General features: G+C 51.8%; 1 protein-coding gene across 14 annotated transcripts in view; it reads left to right on the top strand.

Annotated features, from left to right (window-relative positions):
* Window positions 1–19,621, top strand: part of DLGAP4 (DLG associated protein 4) — a 223,385-nt gene that overhangs the window by 177,854 nt on the left and 25,910 nt on the right. For 10 of the 14 annotated variants that reach the window (XM_055265145.2, XM_055265146.2, XM_055265140.2 and 7 more), the window contains one exon: window positions 17,279–17,640. In XM_055265145.2, the coding sequence (XP_055121120.1) occupies window positions 17,279–17,640 (362 nt within the window). Of the gene's footprint in view, window positions 1–17,278; window positions 17,641–17,719; window positions 18,175–19,621 lie in introns of those variants that run through there. The other 4 variants (XM_055265148.2, XM_055265149.2, XM_063633696.1 and 1 more) reach the window with 3 other exon arrangements.

The following is a 19,621-nucleotide window of genomic DNA, read 5'->3' as shown; positions in this document are numbered from 1 at the left end:
GGCCAGTGGTCTCTACGCTAAAATGTTAGAATGGTACTGCTACAGCATGGTGTGGAGGGGCTGGATGGTTGTGGGTGCTGGGCAGGGCAATTAATCTTCCCGAACTCAGTCCTTGGAGAGGATGAGACCCCTCATTTCTGCCCCAGGCCAGAAATCCTCAGCCATTGGCGTGCAGAGTCCCTGGAGGGCCTGGGATTGGGCAGCAGCCCCGTGGGCCCTTTGCTCAGGAGATGTTTAGGTTCCTCAGGCAATTATAATGACAGTTCCTCACCTGCTGCGCCCTTTCCCACCTGTCTTAGGAAACTCACAGCAGTCCTAGGGCAGTGGACAAGGCAAGCCGCATTATTCTCATTTTATAGATGGGAGAAATTCAGACCCAGGAGCTTAAGCCATACAGTGAATGAAGCCTAATTCCAGGGATTCCTAACCTACTGGCAGTTTCTGTCATAGCAGGTATTTTGAAGAGGGCGGGGTAGCAAGTATCAGCTGATCTCATATTCTGAGGATGGATTTATCATCTCAGATGGGAGCTCTTGTGCAGCTAGACTTCCCAGACTAAGGTGTTTTACTTCCTGACTTTGCTGTCTGAAGCCCTGGTGTTAGTCCTCATAAAATTTCCCATGTGGCTAGGCTGTGTGAACATTCTCATTTTGTATTTCGCTGTTTGTTGATAACAATTCTCCGGAGGTAGGGGGGAAAAGAGACCAGACATGGTGGCTCACGCCTGTAATCCCAGCACTTGGAAGACCAAGGTGGGATGATGGCTTGAGCCCAGGAGTTTGAGATCAGTCTGGGCAACATAGCGAGACCCTGTCTCTACAAAAAATAAAAATTAAAAAAATTAGTCGGAAGCGATGGTAGTACATGCCTGTAGTCCTAGCTACTCTGAAGGCTGACATGGGAGGATCACTTGAGCCCAGGAAGTTGAAGCTACAATGAACTATGATCACGCCCTGTACTCCAGCCTAGGTGACAGAGTAAAACCCTGTCTCTAAAAAAGTTGGCTGGGCACGGTAACTCATGCCTGTAATTCCAGCACTTCAGGAGGCCTAGGTGGGAAAATTGCTTAAGCCCAGGAGTTCAAGTCCAGCATGGGCAACATAGTGAGACCTCATCTCTACAAAAACTGAAAAAATTAGCCAGGCATGGTGGTGCACCCCTCTGGTTCCAGTTACTTGGGAGGCTGAGGTGAGAGGATTGCTTGAGCCCAGGCTATCAAGGCTGCAGTGAGCTGTGATCATACTACTGCACTCCAGCCTGGATGACAGAATGAGACTGTCTCAAAAAAAAATGTTGAACTATGAATGTCATGCACACAAAGATGATGTCTGATATCACATCCAGAACTGGATGTAAAGTAGAAGGGCAAAGAGCGTCTCAGGCCCGGTAGGAATCTTAAAGGTCACACCCATGGGGACTTCAGTTTCCTCCCTGGCATCCATCCTGCCTGTGTCTAGCTTGGCTGGCCGTTTTCTAGGCCCTTCTTCCGTCTTTGGCCAGCTCTGCTTCTTAGAAACCTCCTTTTTATAATTAGGCAAAATCTACTTCCCATTAACAATCCCCACTTTCCTTTTCCCCTCTGATTGTGGTGTGACCCTGTGGGGCCACATGTGTATCTGACAGTCTTTTAGGTATTTGAGGACAGTAGCCATGCCCTTTTAAATTGTCTCTCTTCTCCAGGGTGACCATCCTAGCCTCTCCAAGCCATCTCTCACTTTACGCTAAGCACAACTTTTGGTGCATATGTGTTACACGCCCCATTTGTGACAAGTCCATCCCAGACACACTAATCACTTGTTGAATCAGTCCTGGGCTTTCTCATGCAACTCCATATGGCCGCCACAGTGCCCAGTCAGTGGAGGAGGCTTTTCATTGTCATCTCCACATTTCTGTGGGTTTCTTGAGGACGAGGACTACTCATTCTGGGTCCCTAGTGGCTGGCACTGTGCATGGCGTTCCCTCTGTAAATAAGCACTTGCTGGAATGGGATGGAGTTGAGACTTCTCCCTGTGTAGATTACCTTCTGTCTTCAGGTTCCAGTTTGACAATATCCCTTGCCTGGAATTACTATGATACCCTCAGTATTATCCAGAGTTCGGTGGGGACTGTGCCCTCTCTGGTCCTGTGACTTTCCTGTAACAGTGCATCCTCAGTGTCTGTGGTCAGCTGACATCACTAAGCCATTTTTCCACATATGCCGCTTTTCTTGTGTAATTGTCTTACTTGGGTTCCCAAACTCAGGGTCTTTTTTTTTTTTTTTTTTTGCGACAGAGTCTCGCTGTGTCGCCCAGGCTGGAGTGCAGTGGCACCATCTCGGCTCACTGCAAGCTCCGCCTCCCGGGTTCCTGCCATTCTCCTGCCTCAGCCTCTCCGAGTAGCTGGGACTACAGGCGCCCGCCACCACGCCCGGCTAATTTTTTTGTATTTTTAGTAGAGACAGGGTTTCACTGTGGTCTCGATCTCCTGACCTCGTGATCCGCCCGCCTCGGCCTCCCAAAGTGCTGGGATTACAAGTGTGAGCCACCGCGCCCAGCCTCAAACTCAAGGTCTTAATATAAGCTCTGAGGGAAAAAAAATCCCTCTGTTTTTCCGTGTGTCTCTCCCCCGGGTGCACAGAGGCAGGCAGCATTACCTCTGCTGACCTGAAGTGAACTCGGTTTTACCCATTCAGTCCTGCACTATTCGTTTCATCCCGACTCTCGGCTGCCCAGGGATCTTGGCTCCTACTCCTGTCACCTGATATGCCACCTGCCACTCCAGGCCCGGTGAATGAGCTTGTTAACACTGCCTTTCTATTCTGGGATTCGCTTGGTCATTCAGAATGGTGAAAGAGGCCAGCAATCGAGGTGCACAGGGCCTGGCAGCGTCTGGCTTTGCACACTGGACACACAGCCTATGACAGTTTGTGAAAGCCGGGCTTTTGTGACCTATCACCAGGGTTTGAAGTCAGCCCTCCATTGACATCAGCCCTCCAGAAGTGAGGGTAGTTTTTCTGAGGCTCTTTCCAAGTAATACTTCCCAGGCTGGGCTCTGGGATCTTAGGGCTTTGGAAAGGTAACAGCAAAGCTCGTATGATACAGCCAGTATTTGAAAAGCCACATTTTGCATTCTCTACCCTCAGTCCTTCACCAGACCAAACGGGCTGCACATGTCAAGTTTTTGCACTGGGCTGGAGCCGAGGCAGCTTTGTAACTGGGCAGGTTCTCCTGCTCACTAACACCTGCTTCTAGTGGGTTGGTTTTTTGTTTTTGTTTTTTGAGACAGGGTCTAACTCTGTCATCCAGGCTGGAGTGCAGTGGCGTGATCTTGGTTCACTGCAACCTCTGTCTCCAGGGTTCATGTGATCCCCACACCTCAGCCTCCTGAGTAGCTAGTATTACTGGCATGAGATGCCATGCCCGGCTAATTTTTGTATTTTTAGTAGAGACGGGGTTTCACCATGTTGGCCAGGCTGGTCTCAAACTCCTGACCTCAAGTGATCCCCCTGCCTCAGCCTCCCAAAGTGCTGAGATTACAGGCATGAGCCACCATGCCCGGCCAAATGGTTATAGCTTTGATAAACAACATGATCGTGATTTAGTAACAGTAGCTTGGGCGCTACCATCTCTTTAAAGCTTGGACTCCTAGGGATGATGGTAATAAGGTGTCCAGGGTGGGCTGGGGCAGGGGCCACTGGGCAGAGCTCTTGGCAGAGCAGACTCTGCAGGTGGGTCTCTGAGGATAAATAAAATGATGTTTGTGGCAGATTCCAATACAGAATGGGTGAGGAGTGGATGGTTCCTGACAGGCTGCTTACTGGATATGGCTGCAGTGGTAGTAGAAATGGTTTTTCAGAAACTACATGCTGTTTGGACATACTGTTTGGAGGTCAGTGGTCAGGGGCTAGAGGAGGCAGAGCTCAGCTACGGGAGGATGCCTCCCTGAATGCCCGGAACTGGTGTTCTCCAGCCTGGGGGGAGACCAGGAACATTCCCACACTCATAGCCCCAGGCAAGGGTCCCTGCTCTGCTGCCAGATCCTCAGCTAGTGCATTTGCCTCCCTGGTCCTTTTTCATGTGTACTATGAGAGAGTGAATTAGTCTGGTAGGTCTCAGAATACCATACGGGAATTCTATACAGAGAAAAAAGGGGAAATGGAGCTGTTCTGAGGGACCTGGGGTGGGGTGAGAGTCCAAAGAGCCTTCCCCAGGCCCCCTTGGGAATCCCCAGAACCAGACTCAGCCACGCTGGAGGAAGTCCTGAGTGGCTGGGAACCCATGTCAGCGGTTCCAGTGTTCCTGGTGAGAGAGTCAGAGCATGTGGGGCCATGTGTCTGGAAGCAGGACCCGAAGGAGGACAGTGGGCAGCAGCAGTCACAGGCAGCGTGGGCACCTTAGCCATGTGCTGGGGTTCTGTACCAGAGGTCACCAGGCCCCTGTCCTCATGGTCAGCAGAGCCAGAGCTGCCACCCTCTAACCCACTCAGGAAATAGTCAAACCCTGCCTGAAGACCCCAGGAATAAAGGGCCCATTTAGGCACTTTTAGGCCCTGACTAGGGAACTGGCCTGGCCAGGATCTCAGCCAGGCTCTGGCAGGTGGCATCTAACTCCCAGCCCTGGAGGGCGTGGCTAAAGAGCAGCTAAACGCACTGGCTGTGGGAGGAAAGCCTGGGCTCAGATTCTGGCTTTTCCACTTCCTGTCTGTGTAATCCTGGGCTACTCACTTCTCTGAGCCTCAGGGGTTTTTTTGTTTGTTTATTTTTTCTCCTTGAAATCAGAATGGTAGGCCTGGTGAAGAGTTGGTGAGCCAATATATAAAGTGCTTCATGCTAGGCCAGTTCACCTCCAGCCCTCTGTCAGTGGGAGATGTCATGGACAGCCAGCAGACAGCTTCCCACCCACTGAGGATCTGCCGCCCTGGTCTGTGGGTGTGCCTAGAGGCATTGCTTAACCTCTTCCCCCACTCCTGTGACCCCAACATGTCAGGAAAAAAGCCCCTCATACCCTTGACCCCAACTGGGGAGTGAGCAGCTCTCCTAAGGAGCAGCTGGGGTGGGGTGGAGGCATTGCTCTGGCAACTGAGCAGGTCCCTCTCAGGCCTCTGCTCCAGGTCCCTGAAGGAGGGTGGCTGTCTGCACTCTGCATACAGCTCTCCTGCCACCTGTGTCCTGGTGCCAAGAGCCTGAAACCAGACCTGGCCTTCCGGCCAAAAGGGACTTTCTCTGCTTTCACCCAGCCGGAACTGAGACACCACTAGAAGTTCCTCCTGGCTGCCTCCACCTCAAGGTTCCGACCAGGCTCCTGCCTTTCCGAGAGGAGGCTCTTATGGACAGTCTTCCTGGGGAGCAAGGGAGGGGGCTGGAGCCCTAGAAGGAGCAAGGAGGTCTGGGGCAGCTGCTGGGGCAGTGATAGACACATGTGCCACGGGCCACTGCCGCTGCACGTGCACCTGCATTGTATTTCTTAAAATTATGAATTAACACCATTTGAAAATTCAGAGGAGTTTTTTTGCCAATTGATTTTTTTTTCCACTGACTGTTCCTCAAATGATTCTTCTATTGATATATAATAGATATACATATGTTCAGGGTAGATGTGATATTTTAATATAGCCATATAATGTGTAATGATCAAATAAGAGTAATTAGGATATCCATCACCTTAAACATTTTTCTGTGTGCTGGGAACGTTCAGATTATTTTCTTTGGCCGGGCGAGGTGGCTCGCGCCAGTAATCCCAGCACTTTTGGAGGCCAAGTCCAGAGGATTGCTTGAGCCCAGGAGTTTGAGATCAGCTTGGGCAACAAAGACCCCATCTCTACAAAAAATTAAAAATGAGTCAGGCATGATGGAGCACGCCTGTGGCCCCAGCTACTTGGGAGACTGAGGTAGGAGGATCATTTGCCCCCAGAGGTCAAGGCTGCAGTGAGCCATGATAGAGTGAGACCCTGTCTCAAAAAAAAAAAAAAAAAAAAAAAAAACTGCTAGCTAATTTGAAATGTATATTTTAAAATCCAGATTTCTGGTACATTTGGCAGCTCTGATAATGCTGGGCCCAGGTCTCCAACATGGCAGCTGTGAGCCAGAAAGGGTTGATGCCCTGTGCACATTTGAACTGTGACCCTCATTCAGGGACAACCCACTTAGTTTACAGCTGTGGAAACTAAGGCCCAGAAGGGACTCAGGCCCCGTGCAGAGTACACAGCCCACCATGGCCAGCATTGATTTTTAGATCCTGGCAGGCTGGCCTTGCAGAGCAGAGCTTTCTGCGCTGCCACTCATAAGAGTAAAAAGCCTCTTCTCCCATCTGTAAAGCATCAGTGATAATTACCACTCCTCCCAGAGCTGTGTCAGGATAAAGTAGCACGTGGCCCAGGCCTCAGTAATGATGCTTTTAAATCTCTACAAATGCTACACCTTGCCTGGAAAGTGTTAATGGAAGCACCACATGCTTTCTCTGCCACCTTTCAGAAATGATTATTTTTCACACACTTTCCATTGCTCTGTGCCAAGGGTTTGTTGCACTCTCATTCCCACAGCTTCATTGCCCAGCTTCAAGCAGATTTGCTCAAGGCTCTACCTCCCACCAGACTGTGCTCCTGTGTGTGATGGGGCGTGATCTGAAGGGAGTTCAAAGCCCTGGTCCTGGGCATTAGATCCAAACTAAAAGACCAGGAATAAATCATTCTGCTTCCCTGTGCCTCTGTTTACCCATTGTCAAATAGGGGTTTGTTCATTCGTTCAGTAAGTATTTACTGAGCCCAACCATGTATTGAGCCTGGTACTGAGAAAGCACCATGATTATATAAGATACTCAAGGTCCCCACCATCAGGGACCTGTATCAGATACTCAGGTTCCCTGTCTGGTAGAGGAGAGAGACCAAAGATGTGTGAGCTAATAAATGACCAGTGCTTGAATGAAACAAGCAGAGTTCTTATTGAAAGAATAACAGCTTTAGACTGGGTGGTCAGGGAGGCCCTCACTGAAGACATGCTACTTGAACTGGACCTAAAATCATGATGAGAAGGAGCAGACATGCCAACATAAGGGTGAAGTTCGTTTCAGACAGGGCATGGCAGGTCCAAAGGCCCCACGCGGGAGCATGCTTGGAGCGTTTGAGGAATAGCAAAAGGCTGGTGTGGCTGGAATGGAATGAGGGAGGGGAGGGTGGGCCAGTTCCTATTGTAGGCCGAGGTGAGCAATGTGGATTTTATTCTGTATGGAATGGGGAGGCTTTTTTTTGAGACAGAGTTTTGCTCCTGTTGCACAGGCTGGAGTGTAGTGTTGCAATCTCGGCTCACTGCAACTTCCACCTCCCAGGTTCAAGTGATTCTCCTGTTTCAGCCCCCTGAGTAGCTGGTATTACAGGCATGCGCCACCACACCTGGCCAATTTTTTGTATTTTTAGTAGAGACGGGGTTTCACCATGTTGGCCAGGCTGGTCTCAAACTCCTGACCTCAGGTGATCTGCCCGCCTCAGCCTCCCAAAGTGCTGAGATTACAGGTGTGAGCCACCTCACCTAGCCTGGAATGGGGAGCCTTTGAAAAGCTTTAGAAAAGGGGAGAAGCAATCCAGTTTGAGCTTTTAAAAACTGTCAGGGTTCCAAGAGTGATTGTGGGTAAGATGGGCCATAGAGAAAACAGGGAGGCAAAAGACCAGGCCTGCTGGGGCAGAGAGACGCTGGTCTCTGTTAGCTGTGCTTTTGCGGTAGAGAGGTGAGGCTTTCCAGATGGAGGAGGGTGGAAGGAGGGGATGGGAATTCCCATGCTTCTGGAGTGTATAACTGAGTGCTCAGGGCCCCCTCTCTGGGAGAGCAAGGCTGATGTGGAGGAGGAGAGGATTCAGATTCATTCTGGACACACTCAGTGTGAATGGCCTTGGCACTCCCTGGCAGAGCTGCCTAGTGCACTGGGACTCTTGAGATAGTAGGTTATACTCCCTCCTAACTGCTTTCAGTGCCTGTGCACTGTAAAATCCTCTGCCCATGGGCCAGTCTGGAGGGACTTCATGAGAAATGGGATGCTATGGGCAGGAAGAAGGTGCCTCTGTTCCCATTGCTGCTTAGAGTAGCCCCAGGAAGCTGAGGATCCTGAGAGGAGGCAGCCTTCCTTGGATCTCCTTTCCTCAATCCCTATCCTCCCTCCACCAGCTAAGGTACCTAAGTTACATTTTGCCAAACTGTGTTCCACTCAGCATCTGTCCTCTCATGCCTTGGGCTGCCCCGCCCTGCTCCTTCGCTCACAGAGGATCCCTTCACCAGAAAGCTCTGTATTTCCTTGCCACTCAGTGACTCTTGCCACCCATCTAGACGCAGGCACCCTTAGTGTCTTCCAGAAAGGCCCCCAGATTGCCTCCCAGGAGGCAATCACTTTCTCCTTAATCCAGAAACCATGGTAACAAAATTGGCATGGGCCCACCCCAAGATCAAAAAGTACCTCATGCCTGTCAGCTCCTTGGCTCCTACCCAGAGCACATTGAGTATCACATCCTATTTTTATGAGTAAAACAACTGCCATGTAAAAGGCAGTGCGCTGGGCGTGGTGGCTCACACCTGTAATCCCAGCACTTTGGGAGGCTGAGGCGGGTGGATCACGAGGTCGGGAGTTTGAGACCAGCCTGGCCAACATGGTGAAACCCCGTCTCTACTAAAAATACAAAAATTAGCCGGGCACGACGGCGGGCACCTATAATCCCAGCTACTCAGGAGGCTGAGGCAGGAGAATCGCTTGAACCCGGGAGGCGGAGGTTGCAGTGAGCCAAGATTGTGCCACTGCACTCCAGCCTGAGCAACAGAGTGAGACTCTGTCTCAAACAAACGAACAAAAAAAAGCAGTGCAACAGAGGGGCCATCGAGTAGTGGTCAGCCTTTAGGCACCCCGGTTTCAGGTCACAGCCTCAGCACTGCCTAGCTGGGAGGTGAATGCAGGCAAATCTCCACCTCCCTGTAACATGGGGCATTTACATTTGGGAAATAGGAACCTTCCTCATACTGGTTTTGAGGATTCAGTCAGCTAAAGGATAGCTAAAGTAGATTCTCATTCACTGTAGTTACGTTCACAGAGTCATAGTGAATGCTAAACCATTGCTTTTCTGGGCAATATAGGGTCACTGCAAGCCTGTGGTCATAATGTTTCTACCAACCCACAAATCAATCCATAACCTTGTTTTATGTGTGTCTCTGTTGAAAGATTTTTTTTCTTTTTTGAGACAGGGTCTCTTGTTGCCCAGGCTAGAGTGTGCAGTGGTGCAATCTTGGCTCACTGCACCCTCTGCCTCCCAGGTTCAAGTGATTCTCCCACCTCAGCCTCCCAAATAGCTGGGACTACAGGCATCCACCACCACACCCAGCTAATTTTTGTATTTTCAGTAGAGATGGGGTTTTGCTATGTTGGCCAGGCTGGTCTCCTGACCTCAAGTGATCTGCCCGCCTCAGCCTCCCAAAGTGCTGGGATTACAGGCATGAGCCACTGTGCCCAGCTGAAAGATTCTTTACTTAATATACTATGGATTCATTAACATTGAACTAATGGCCAGCAGCACTATGACTCATGCATGGATGAAGCGTACCTGACACTTTTCTCCATAAGGAACATCACAGCCTTCTTGCACTAAGAACACTGGGCAGTGCTTCAGCACTGTGTGGGAGCCATTTTAAACAGTGAAGTCACCAACAGAAAGCCCACAAATGGGAAAAGTATAGCACTAAATAGACCTGCGAAAGGACACTTGTTTACAGTATGAGAGCTGCAGTGAGAAGGTGGAGTGTCACCTTGTTCCACCTCAGCTGGGGATGTGTGCAGCGGGCACATGTCTGTGAGCCCCTTAAGTGTTGGTTTTGCAAGTAAATTCAAGTGAGTAGGTAATTTTGCACATACAGAATTAGTAAGTAGGATCAGCTATATACGAAGCACTTGCTCAGGCCTGGCCATGGTCAGCACTCAGTAAGGTCAGCTGTTAGCATCAGAATCATTACCGATGGGAGTGCATCGTGGCTTCTGGACCAGGCTCCAAGGACAGAGCTAGCTCCCTGAGCTTTATGGCTTTGTCTTCACCAGCCTGACACCTTTTTAACTTCTTGGCTTCTGTGGATGTTAGGGTCGAGGCAGATGCAGATCCTCGAGGCCCTGAATGCCCCCACTGAAGGGTTTGTTTGTTCCAAGTCTACAAACCATTGAATGGTTCCAGGTTGTGGTGCCACTGAATGGTTTCAAACAGTGACATGATTGGATTCCTCAAATGGCTGGGGTGGAAGAGGGACAGGAGGTCGGAAGGCCAGGGGGCATCCGTGGTAGTCTCAGGGAGGCTGGCTCCAGATCGGGGGAGAAGGTAAGGATGGGAGGGGCCTGGCTGTGAGGGGCAGAGGAGGATCCCCAGAAGGACTTGGGAGGATGCTGCCATGAGAGGGGCTGCCAGTCCCTCTTGCTGGAGTTTGAAAGTAAAGTTTGATGTTGCTAATTCTTTTTTTTTTTTTTTTTTTAAGATGTAGTCTTGCTCTGTCACCCAGTCTGGAGTGCAGTGGCACAATCCTGGCTCACTGCAACCTTCGCCTCCCGGGTTCAAGCAATTCTCTTGCCTCAGCCTCCCTAGTAGCTGGAATTACAGGTCTACACCACCACACCCGGCTATTTTTTGTATTTTTAGTAGAGATGAGGTTACCCCGTGTTGGCCAGGCTGGTCTTGAACTCCTGACCTCAGATGATCCGCCCACCTCGGCCTCCCAAAACGCTGGGATTACAGGCGTGAGCCACCCCGCCTGGCCAGTGTTGCTATTTCTTAAGGCACAGTGAGGGAGGTGGCTCTCAGACTGAAACAGTGGGAAAGGAGAGGGTCACATGGACTGTCAACAGAGAAGTGGCTTTGAGAAGGCAGTGTGTCCCTGATCCTGACCTAGCTGCTTGGAATTCTCTTCCCAGCTGCTTCTGCCTTGGGGGAAAGAAACAGAGGAAGGGAGGGAGGGATTTGAGGCTGGGTGGGTGAGAGTCTTTGAGCTCTGTTTTTATCATAGCACACAGATGAGTTGCCCAATTTAGCTGTGTGGTTTGACAAGTTACTTGCTGGCTGGGAGAGGGTGTGGGATCTTAACCAGCCCTCAGCCTTTCCACTAATGAGCCTTTTCCCTAGCTTGGCAGTTCCAGCAAAGGGAGTTAAGGGAGTCTGCCTGTCTCTGGGGTCAGCTTCATCCATTCATGGGGGCCTTGAGCCCGGCCCCACTGTCTTTGCTGTAAAGCCTGAGCCATGGCTTCCAGGTTGTCTGTGGTCCCATGGCATCTGTTCCTCTTGAGGAGTGTAGACCGCCTCTCCTTTGCCCCCTCAGGCACTTGGGAGCCAGCAGGCATGAGGCCCGTGTTAGGCCTCAGGGCCAAGTTCAGCCTGGCCTCCAAGACACATGCAGAGAGGGCAAGCTTCTTGGGGTTGCTGTGTCCTCCGTATCCCTCGGGAAATGGAGTCACAGCCACTCCTATTTGAAGCTCTGGTTGGCCAGCTTATAACCTTTACAATAAAAAACAAAATGCAGGCCAGGCACGGTGGCTCACGCCTGTAATCCCAGCACTTTGGGAGGCCAAGGTGGGCGGATCACGAGGTTAGGAGTTCGGGACCAGCTTGACCAACATGGCGAAACCCCATCTCTACTAAAAAAAAAAAAAAATACAAAAATTAGCCAGGCATGGTGGTGCATGCCTGTAATCCCAGCTACTCAGGAGGCTGAGGCAGGAGAATCACTTAAACCTGGGAAGTGGAGGATGCAGTGAGCCAAGATCGCACCACTGCACTCCAGTCTGGGCGACAGACCAAGACTCCGTCTCAAAAAAAAAATGCAGAAACAAATTCATTCTGACCTGATAAATACAGTTTGGAGGATGAAATCTTGGGGTAGAAGACAGAAATAATGAGATAAAGGAAGCTTCTCCAGAAGAAGCAAAGACTTAGGTGCTGCAAGGCAGGGAGGCTGGGCTAGATACCTGGGGCTGGGAGCAGGCTGCACGGAGGATGCATCGCACAACTGGCTTATGTCTGGGCTGTGGCATGAGGGACCTGCATGGCTGAGAGGGGGTCAGGAGAAGCAAGCATGCAGCCCATGGGGATGGGTGGTTTCACGTGCTGTGGTTTAGGGGCTGGCAGGAAGCATGGAGGACGGGGAAGGGGGCTCCAGCAGAAACCCATGCACATGTAAAGGCTTGGATGCACGGAGGTGTGCTGTGTTTGGGAATGGTGCACTGTGCATTTGGTTCTCTGAAGCTGGAAGGCATATGCTGAGGGGGCAGGAGGGGCATGAGATGAAGCTGCCGAGATGGATGGGCAGGGACCAAGTAAAAAGGGCTCAGGTTTGGGAGGGGCCCTAGAAGCTTGGATACTAAAGTGTTGGGAGCCTTTGCTATAGCAAAGGTTTTTTGGCAACTGAGGGTTTTTGTAGTGATAATGAGGTTTATTTTCTCTTTCAACAAATCATTGAGAGCCTTTGTGCTTGAGGCATAACCCCAATCCTAGCATGTGGCATGATTTGTCAGGACAGAGTTCCCTCAATTGCCCCGGGCCTGTAGCTGTCAGGTGACTCCTCCAAGCCTGTGGACTGATGTGGTCAGTGCTCTGATGGAGATTCCCAGGTGGAAGAAGAGGCGGCAGTCAGGGGAGGCTCTCAGAGGAAGAAATTCTGAAACTTGTGGGTAGCCTAGGGAAGCCTTCCAGGCAGAAGAACAGTATGTGTGAAGGCCCCAGCAGGGGAGGAAGTGGCCGGGGTGAGGTATTGGAAAGAGGTGGGGGTGAGGTATTTCCTCACTATATTACCTGCATTCACACACTTGAAATGAGAGCTCTCCTGTACAAGGTGAGGTCCCATCTCCCTGCTCCAGGGGGGCAATACTCAGAGCTGAGGGTTGCCTGTCCCCCAGGAAGCCCCTGAAGCCCCAAAATCTTGTATGCTAGTCAACACCACTTATCTGGCTGTGGCCTGTGTGTGCCTCAGGAGACACAGAGGATCCAAGATAAGCTCACTTTCCTCTTATCGAATCAGGCCTGGACTTGCTTTCTGGCTGGGCCACTTTCCCTCTGATGACTGGCTGCCTAGGCCCAGGGCTCAGGGTCTCTGAGGGTGCTTAGTAGAACTCTGGGCCAGCAGCTCTGAGAGAGAGGCTGGAGGGTCAGTCCTTTGTCCAGACCCTGGCTGTGGGCAGTCCTGTTGTCTTCCATTGGGAAGAAGGTGTGCCTCTTCCCCACCAGACCCTCGTGAATGCTGCATGCACACTCTTCATGGACAGTGTCATCCCTACCCCACAGGTGGGAACAAGGACTCAGGTGTCACACAGCCTAAGCTAGGCTTAGTGCCCAGTTCTTGCTCCCCCATACTAACTGCTGCCCTCCTAAGGGAGATATACTCCCTTAAACATTTTGAGCAAATTGAGGTTGGCTTCTGTTTTCTGATCTAGGGCAAAAAAACCCATTTGTTTGGGACTTTAGGTCAAACAGATCCATTCCTTTCCTGAAATCCTCAATGAGTTAGTCCTGTCTCTTCTGGGCACTCGTGGCCATAGATTTCAAGAGCTGCTCTAAACAAACGTCCAGGTCTTGATAGAAACTGTCCCTGGGCCAGTCAGAGAACTAGCCCAGACTCCCTGCCAGTCGCTGGGGAGTGGTAGAAATTTGGCTCGCCCCCCACCCCCACCCTACCCAGAGGCCCAGTTGTGTCTGTACCAGAAATGAGGAGTGATGCCAAGCCTAGGCCTGGCCCAGCCTTAGCTTATGCAATGCAACCTACCTAATCACGCCCGTTTTACAAGGAGGAAACTGGGGCCATACAACAGGTCAGTGACAGAGCTGGGACCTGAACTCCGGCTAGTCTGGTTCCACACTGCCCCCTGGCTTCTGGACCCTTACCACCGAAATGACTTTGAAACTAGAGAATTTCAGGATTTCAGGCATCAGTGGAGAAGGCATTCACAGAGGGGATCTTCCCTGCAATCACAGTGATGGGAGGCTCCACACCCATCCCTGAGGGAGAGGATGAATGGGGCAGTGCTTTGAGTTTGTCAAGGGCTGTGTGAATACAGTATGCTGTGACCCAGTGAGAATCCCTCCCGCCCCGGCTTCCGGAACAGAGGAGAGTACTGAGAAGCCCAGAGGGCAAGCAGGAGACTGGAAGCCAGGCCTCTGCCTCAGTCGAGGCCCTTTCCACTCCCACAGTCAGATTTTGGTTTGTTGTGCCCCTGCAGACTGGTCCCAGGGCCCAGCAGGATGCTGTAGGGGTGTGGTGATGAGTAAAGGCCCCAAACACCTGCAGCCCAGCCCAGCCCAGCGAGGAGGGGCCCAAGGCCTGGAGAGCAGAGTGAGGTGGCTGTGCTGTGGAGCAGATGCGGCTGCTGCTTACTCCTGCAACTTTGAGCAAGTTGTCTAACCTTCCTGAGCTTCACGTGCCCCACCTGCAAAGTGGGCATAGTCATGATCTCCACCTCACAGGCACCGAGGCTTACGTTACAAAGCTGCAAAGCTGCTGAGCACAGCTTAGTAAATGACCCAGCTTTCGGTCCACAGCCTGTGCCTTATGGCCAGCTGAACGCAGGCGCTCCTCTTCGCTGAGCAGGCGTGTCCCTCCTCTCGCAGGATGATGTGTTGGAGGGCCATCCTCCTTTCGACCTGAGCCCTGCCTCCTGCCTACCTGCTGCCTTTCTTTTGGCCCAGAGAGGTAGCTGTCCTTCTGCCTGCACACTGCTCTTAGGTTGGTAACCAGAGATGCAGGTGTCTGTCTGGGGGATCTCTGAGTTTTCTCAAGGCCTGAGCAGGACTGGGACATTTCAAACAGACGAGTAGGAAGTGAGTGCCCCTGGCTTGGAACTCAGAGCACTTTGTCGCCTCTGGACTAGGCTGGGCACAAGGCACAGCATCCAGTTCCCTGGGCTTAACATCGTGGCATGTGTTACTTTCAAAGAACTCACTGCAGAGCTGTTTCTCTGCTGATGAGGGCTCCTGGCTTTTCTGGAATCCACTAGAAGGCCTTGGCTTCATAGATGTCTATTGGATGAACAAATGGATTATTTTAAATTAAATTTTTATTTTTAGATAATTGTAGATTCACATGCAGTTGTAAAAAATAATACAAAGGGATTCTTCATACCCCTTACTCGATTTCCCTCAATAGTAAGATCTTGCAAAACTAATACATTCTCACATCCAGAATATCAACAGATACAATCTACCCATCTTATTCAGATTTCCCCAGTTCCACTTGTGTTCACTTGTGTGTGTGTTAGTGCTGTGCAATTTTATCACATGCATACATTCATGTAACCATGCCCACACTCAATACAGAACTATTCCATCACTTCATACAAGGGTCCCTCTTGTTACCCTTTTATAGCCACACCTACTTCCCTCCTTGCTCTCCCCTTCACCCTCTCCCTAGTGACCTCCTCTGCCCTAGCCCCTAGCAACTACTAATATGTTCTCTAGGTCATTTCAAGAATGTTGTAGGCCAGGCACAGTGGCTCACACCTATAATCCCAGCATTTTGGGAGACTGAGGCAGGAGGATCCCTTGAGTTCAGAAGTTTGAGACTAACCTGGGCAACATAGTGAGACCCCATCTCTACCAAAGGTAAAAAAGTGGTTTTTGTTTATTTGTTTTTTTCTTTTTTTGAGACGGAGTTTTGCTCTTATTGCCTAGGCTGGAGTGCAATGGCGTGATCTCGGCTCACTGCAACCTCCGCCTCCCAGGTTTAAGCAATTCTCCTGCCTCAGCCTCCTGAGTAGCTAGGATTACAGGCGTGTACCACCATGCCCAGCTGCATGTTTATTTTTATAAGAAAATGCCAATGTGTTTTCCATGACAGTAGTATCACTGTTTCTCCACATTCTCAATAGCATTTGATGTTGTCACTTTTTAGCCATTCTGATAGGTTATGTGATGGTATCTCATAGTGGCAGATGGATGGTTTCTACAGTCCTTTGTCCACAGCTCCTGTGATACTGGGCCTTGTTTTGTGAGTTGCCTCTGGGCTGTCACCGTCACCATGATTGTAGCCCCTTGAAGGCAGGGTTTATCTGGCTCGTGGGCCCAGACCAGGGTAGGGGCTTGTTTCAGTCCTCACCGGGCAACAGGCAGTTGGAGTTAAGATGCTGAGAAAGGCACTAGATCCAACCTCACCCTCCCAGCAAATAGCAACTGTTGGAAAAGCACTTTTTATTGCCAACAGAGTTCTCATTGTCTGAGAAGCAAGCAGTGGGCCTTTGGTGTTCTGGGCCCCTGCTGTGGGTCAGCCCCTGGCTGGGATTGGGGTAAGATTCAGAGATGGTTCAGGTTCCTACCCGTGGCAGGTCCTGGCTCTGGGAATCTCAGTGGAGAACAGGGAGTTGGACCAGTGGAGAACAGGGAGGCAGACCAGTGTACGAGGTTTCACATAACGAGGAAGTGGGTGGGGGTGGGAATGGCAAGATAGGGAAGGGGGTTAGCTGGACCCTGAAGGATGTGTGTTTTTTTATTTGTTCATGTGTTTGTTTTGAGATGGAGTTTTGCTGTTGTTCCCCAGGCTGGAGTGCAATGGTGCAACCTCGGCTCACTGCAACCTCCACCTCCCAGGTTCAAGCAGTTCTCCTGCCTCAGCCTTCCGAGTAGCTGGGATTACAGGCATGCGCCACCACGCCCAGCTAATTTTGTATTTTTGGTAGAGATGAGGTTTCTCCATGTTGGTCAGGCTGGTCTCGAACTCCTGACCTCAGGTGATCTGCCCACCTCGGCCTCCCAAAGTGCTGGGACTACAGGCGTGAGCTACCGCGCCCGGCCGGAGGTGTTCATTTTTGACCAGGTGGAGAGGGGGCATCCAAGCAGAGGGAATGGGGAGAGGGAAGGTGGTGTGGAAGGAAAAGACCAGGAGAAGCACTGAGTCTCTCAATGACCTTGAAGATAGCAAGGTTAACCATTCCTTAGCTGTTTTGGCATCTGCTGTGTTGTCACCACCTCCCCACGGCACGGGTCAGGGTCTGTCACAGCCTTGTGGCCCCATGCACTTCACCTAGTACATGCCCCTGCTGGATAATAAGGTTTGTGTGTGACTGATGTGGGGGATATCTTTGGCCAGTGGTGGCATCCCCTCAAGACTTTGTCTCAAATGAGGGTGGGTAGGGCCTGTGTGTGTCTGTCTTGGTTGTTGCTGCCTTGACCCTCATTCTCCCTGCTCCAGAAATCCTTGCTGATGGAATGGCTAAGGCCAGAGCTAGGGCCAAGTCAGGCAGGGCTTCTGCATTGGAAGGGGCTTGAGAAGGTTGGGGGCTTCACCATCTCACCTCTCCCCTGCCCTTCTCTCATCCATCTGCAGGTTCATCATGCCTAGTGGCGTATAAGAAGACCCCGCCACCGGTCCCTCCACGCACCACTTCAAAGCCGTTCATCTCAGTCACAGTCCAGAGCAGTACTGAGTCTGCCCAGGACACCTACCTGGACAGCCAGGACCACAAGAGCGAGGTGACTAGCCAGTCGGGCCTGAGCAACTCGTCGGACAGCCTGGACAGCAGTACCCGACCGCCCAGCGTGACACGGGGCGGAGTCGCCCCAGCCCCTGAGGCCCCAGAGCCACCCCCAAAACATGCAGCTCTGAAAAGTGAACAAGGGACGCTGACCAGCTCTGAGTCCCACCCCGAGGCCGCCCCCAAAAGGAAACTGTCATCAATAGGAATACAAGTAGGGGCTCCTTTTGCACTCTGTGTCCTCAGCCCACTCCGTGCACCTGCCTGCGTGTAATTACATCTGGTGGAGGCCCACTAGGTCTCCTGGGAAAAGGTGGTTTGTCTCTATTTTGGGGGATCAGCCCCAAGTGGCCAAACCGAATTCCACCCATAACCACGCCTCGCTGGTATCTGCCTACATGTGCTGCTGGTCAGCAGCTGCGGGCATGTGTTTCTGCTCCTCCAGTGGGTTGTCCCAGTGAATGTAGTTACACTCAGCCAGCCATCTCCTGTCCACTGTTTGCCTGTCCACTGTCTGTCTGTCCACTCCACCCTTTGCCCTGCCAGCTGACCCGTGGGAGGCGGGACTGGCCTAACAGTTCTCTAATCCAAGGTCAGCTCGGGTGCGGAGGCCATAGCCCCGCTTGGCGGCAGGAGCAGCATGGAGCATAGACGCTGATGGGCCAGGGGCCCAGGACCCAGGGCCCTTGAGCCATGGGGGTTGCTCGAGGGGAACTTTGCCCAGAGCCCTCTCGGGCCTTGGGGACAGGTAGGTGGCTTGAGGTACCAGGCCCATGTCATTGAGAAGGGTGATGCTGGTCTCAGTGCCTCCCTCCATGGGATAGGGTCCAGGCGATGGTTCCCCAGGGCTAGGTGGTCAAAGTCAGCAGGGCAGGTGTGCAAGCTTCCCCTCCACTGCTTCATTGCACTCCTGCATGCACCCGATGTCAATAATCTGTCTTGTTTGCTGAGCTGGGGAAACTTGGGCCCTGCCTTGTAGTTTTTAAGAGTTTCTCTAAATCCAGATTAAGTGGACTCTCCCTGCCCTGGCTGGACCTGCAGACCAAACTAGGGCACGTTCAGAGCCATGAGGGAGGGGCAGCTACAGTGGGTGAGGGTGAGGGGGGAGACAGGGCCCCCCCAAGCCCGGGGGTGAGTCAGGGAGGACGAGGCGTTGTGTGTTGTGGCACAGGCTGCAGGGGACTCCTCCAGCCACCCCTGAGCAATTGGATGTGGCCCAGCTGATAACAAAGCACTGGAATGCAGGAGCGTGGGACACAAAGTGGAGCTTGAATGGAACAGAGAAGGCTCACTGAGCAATTTCTTGCAGTTGCCTGGATTTGTTTCCTCCAAGAGGCAGCTCTAGGCTTCCACTTCCCCACGTATAAACAGAGAGGGAGTTGGCCAGGAGACTCTGCCGTCTGTTTTCTGGGCTTCTTAAGTGTCCAGTCCCTGCCCTGCACAGGTGGTATTCTTAGAAACACAGAGGGTAGCCTAATCTTCAACCCTTGGTCCTGACCACCCATATCTTTGGGCAGCCCCACACTCTTGCTGGGGCTCTTATCTTCCTGGAAAACCTAAGAGTTAGGACTACCCTTGATTCCTTTCACCCAGAAAATGACACCGGGATAAGGACTCTCTTAGGCCTGTCCTGCGCGTCCCTTTCCCTGGATTCACCCCAGCCCCATTCTTGCTCTCATTGCAGCTCCTTGGAGATCCGGTGATGCTGCATTCCTTGAGCCGGCTTTTGCCGAGGGGAAATGTGGCTGCATTCCTGTCCCAGAAAGCTTCCCTGGCCCCTACTTCTCTCCACAAGGCCAAGAGACTGATGAGTCCCCAGTTTCTGAGGATGCCCTGAACCCTTGGTGCCTCATGCCCTAGATTGAGTGTGGGTTCTCCCTCATTCTTGAGCGATGATAGGAAAGCTGGCCTGGCTGCCTCATGGCCCGGGACCTTTGTCCCAGAGAAGAAAGGCAGGTGCAGGGCATCACTGTTGTCCTGTTCCACTTCACAGGAGTGGAGGGAGTGACAGCTTTCCACTTGGCCCTGACCCCAGTCCTTCCTACTGCTCCCCAGGGCCACCCAGTGCTAAAGGTAACCTCAGCCAAGTGTGAATAATGTCCAGGGACTTCGGTGGCTCCTGTGGGTGGCAGTTTCTGAATCTAGAACTGCTGTCCAGGGTTTGCCCTTAGTGCAGGCGCCTCTGGCCTGCCCTC

The sequence above is a fragment of the Symphalangus syndactylus genome, chromosome 24 (genome assembly GCF_028878055.3).
Source record: "Symphalangus syndactylus isolate Jambi chromosome 24, NHGRI_mSymSyn1-v2.1_pri, whole genome shotgun sequence".
Taxonomy (NCBI): domain Eukaryota; kingdom Metazoa; phylum Chordata; class Mammalia; order Primates; family Hylobatidae; genus Symphalangus; species Symphalangus syndactylus.
This window is presented reverse-complemented; position numbering and strand designations above follow the sequence as displayed.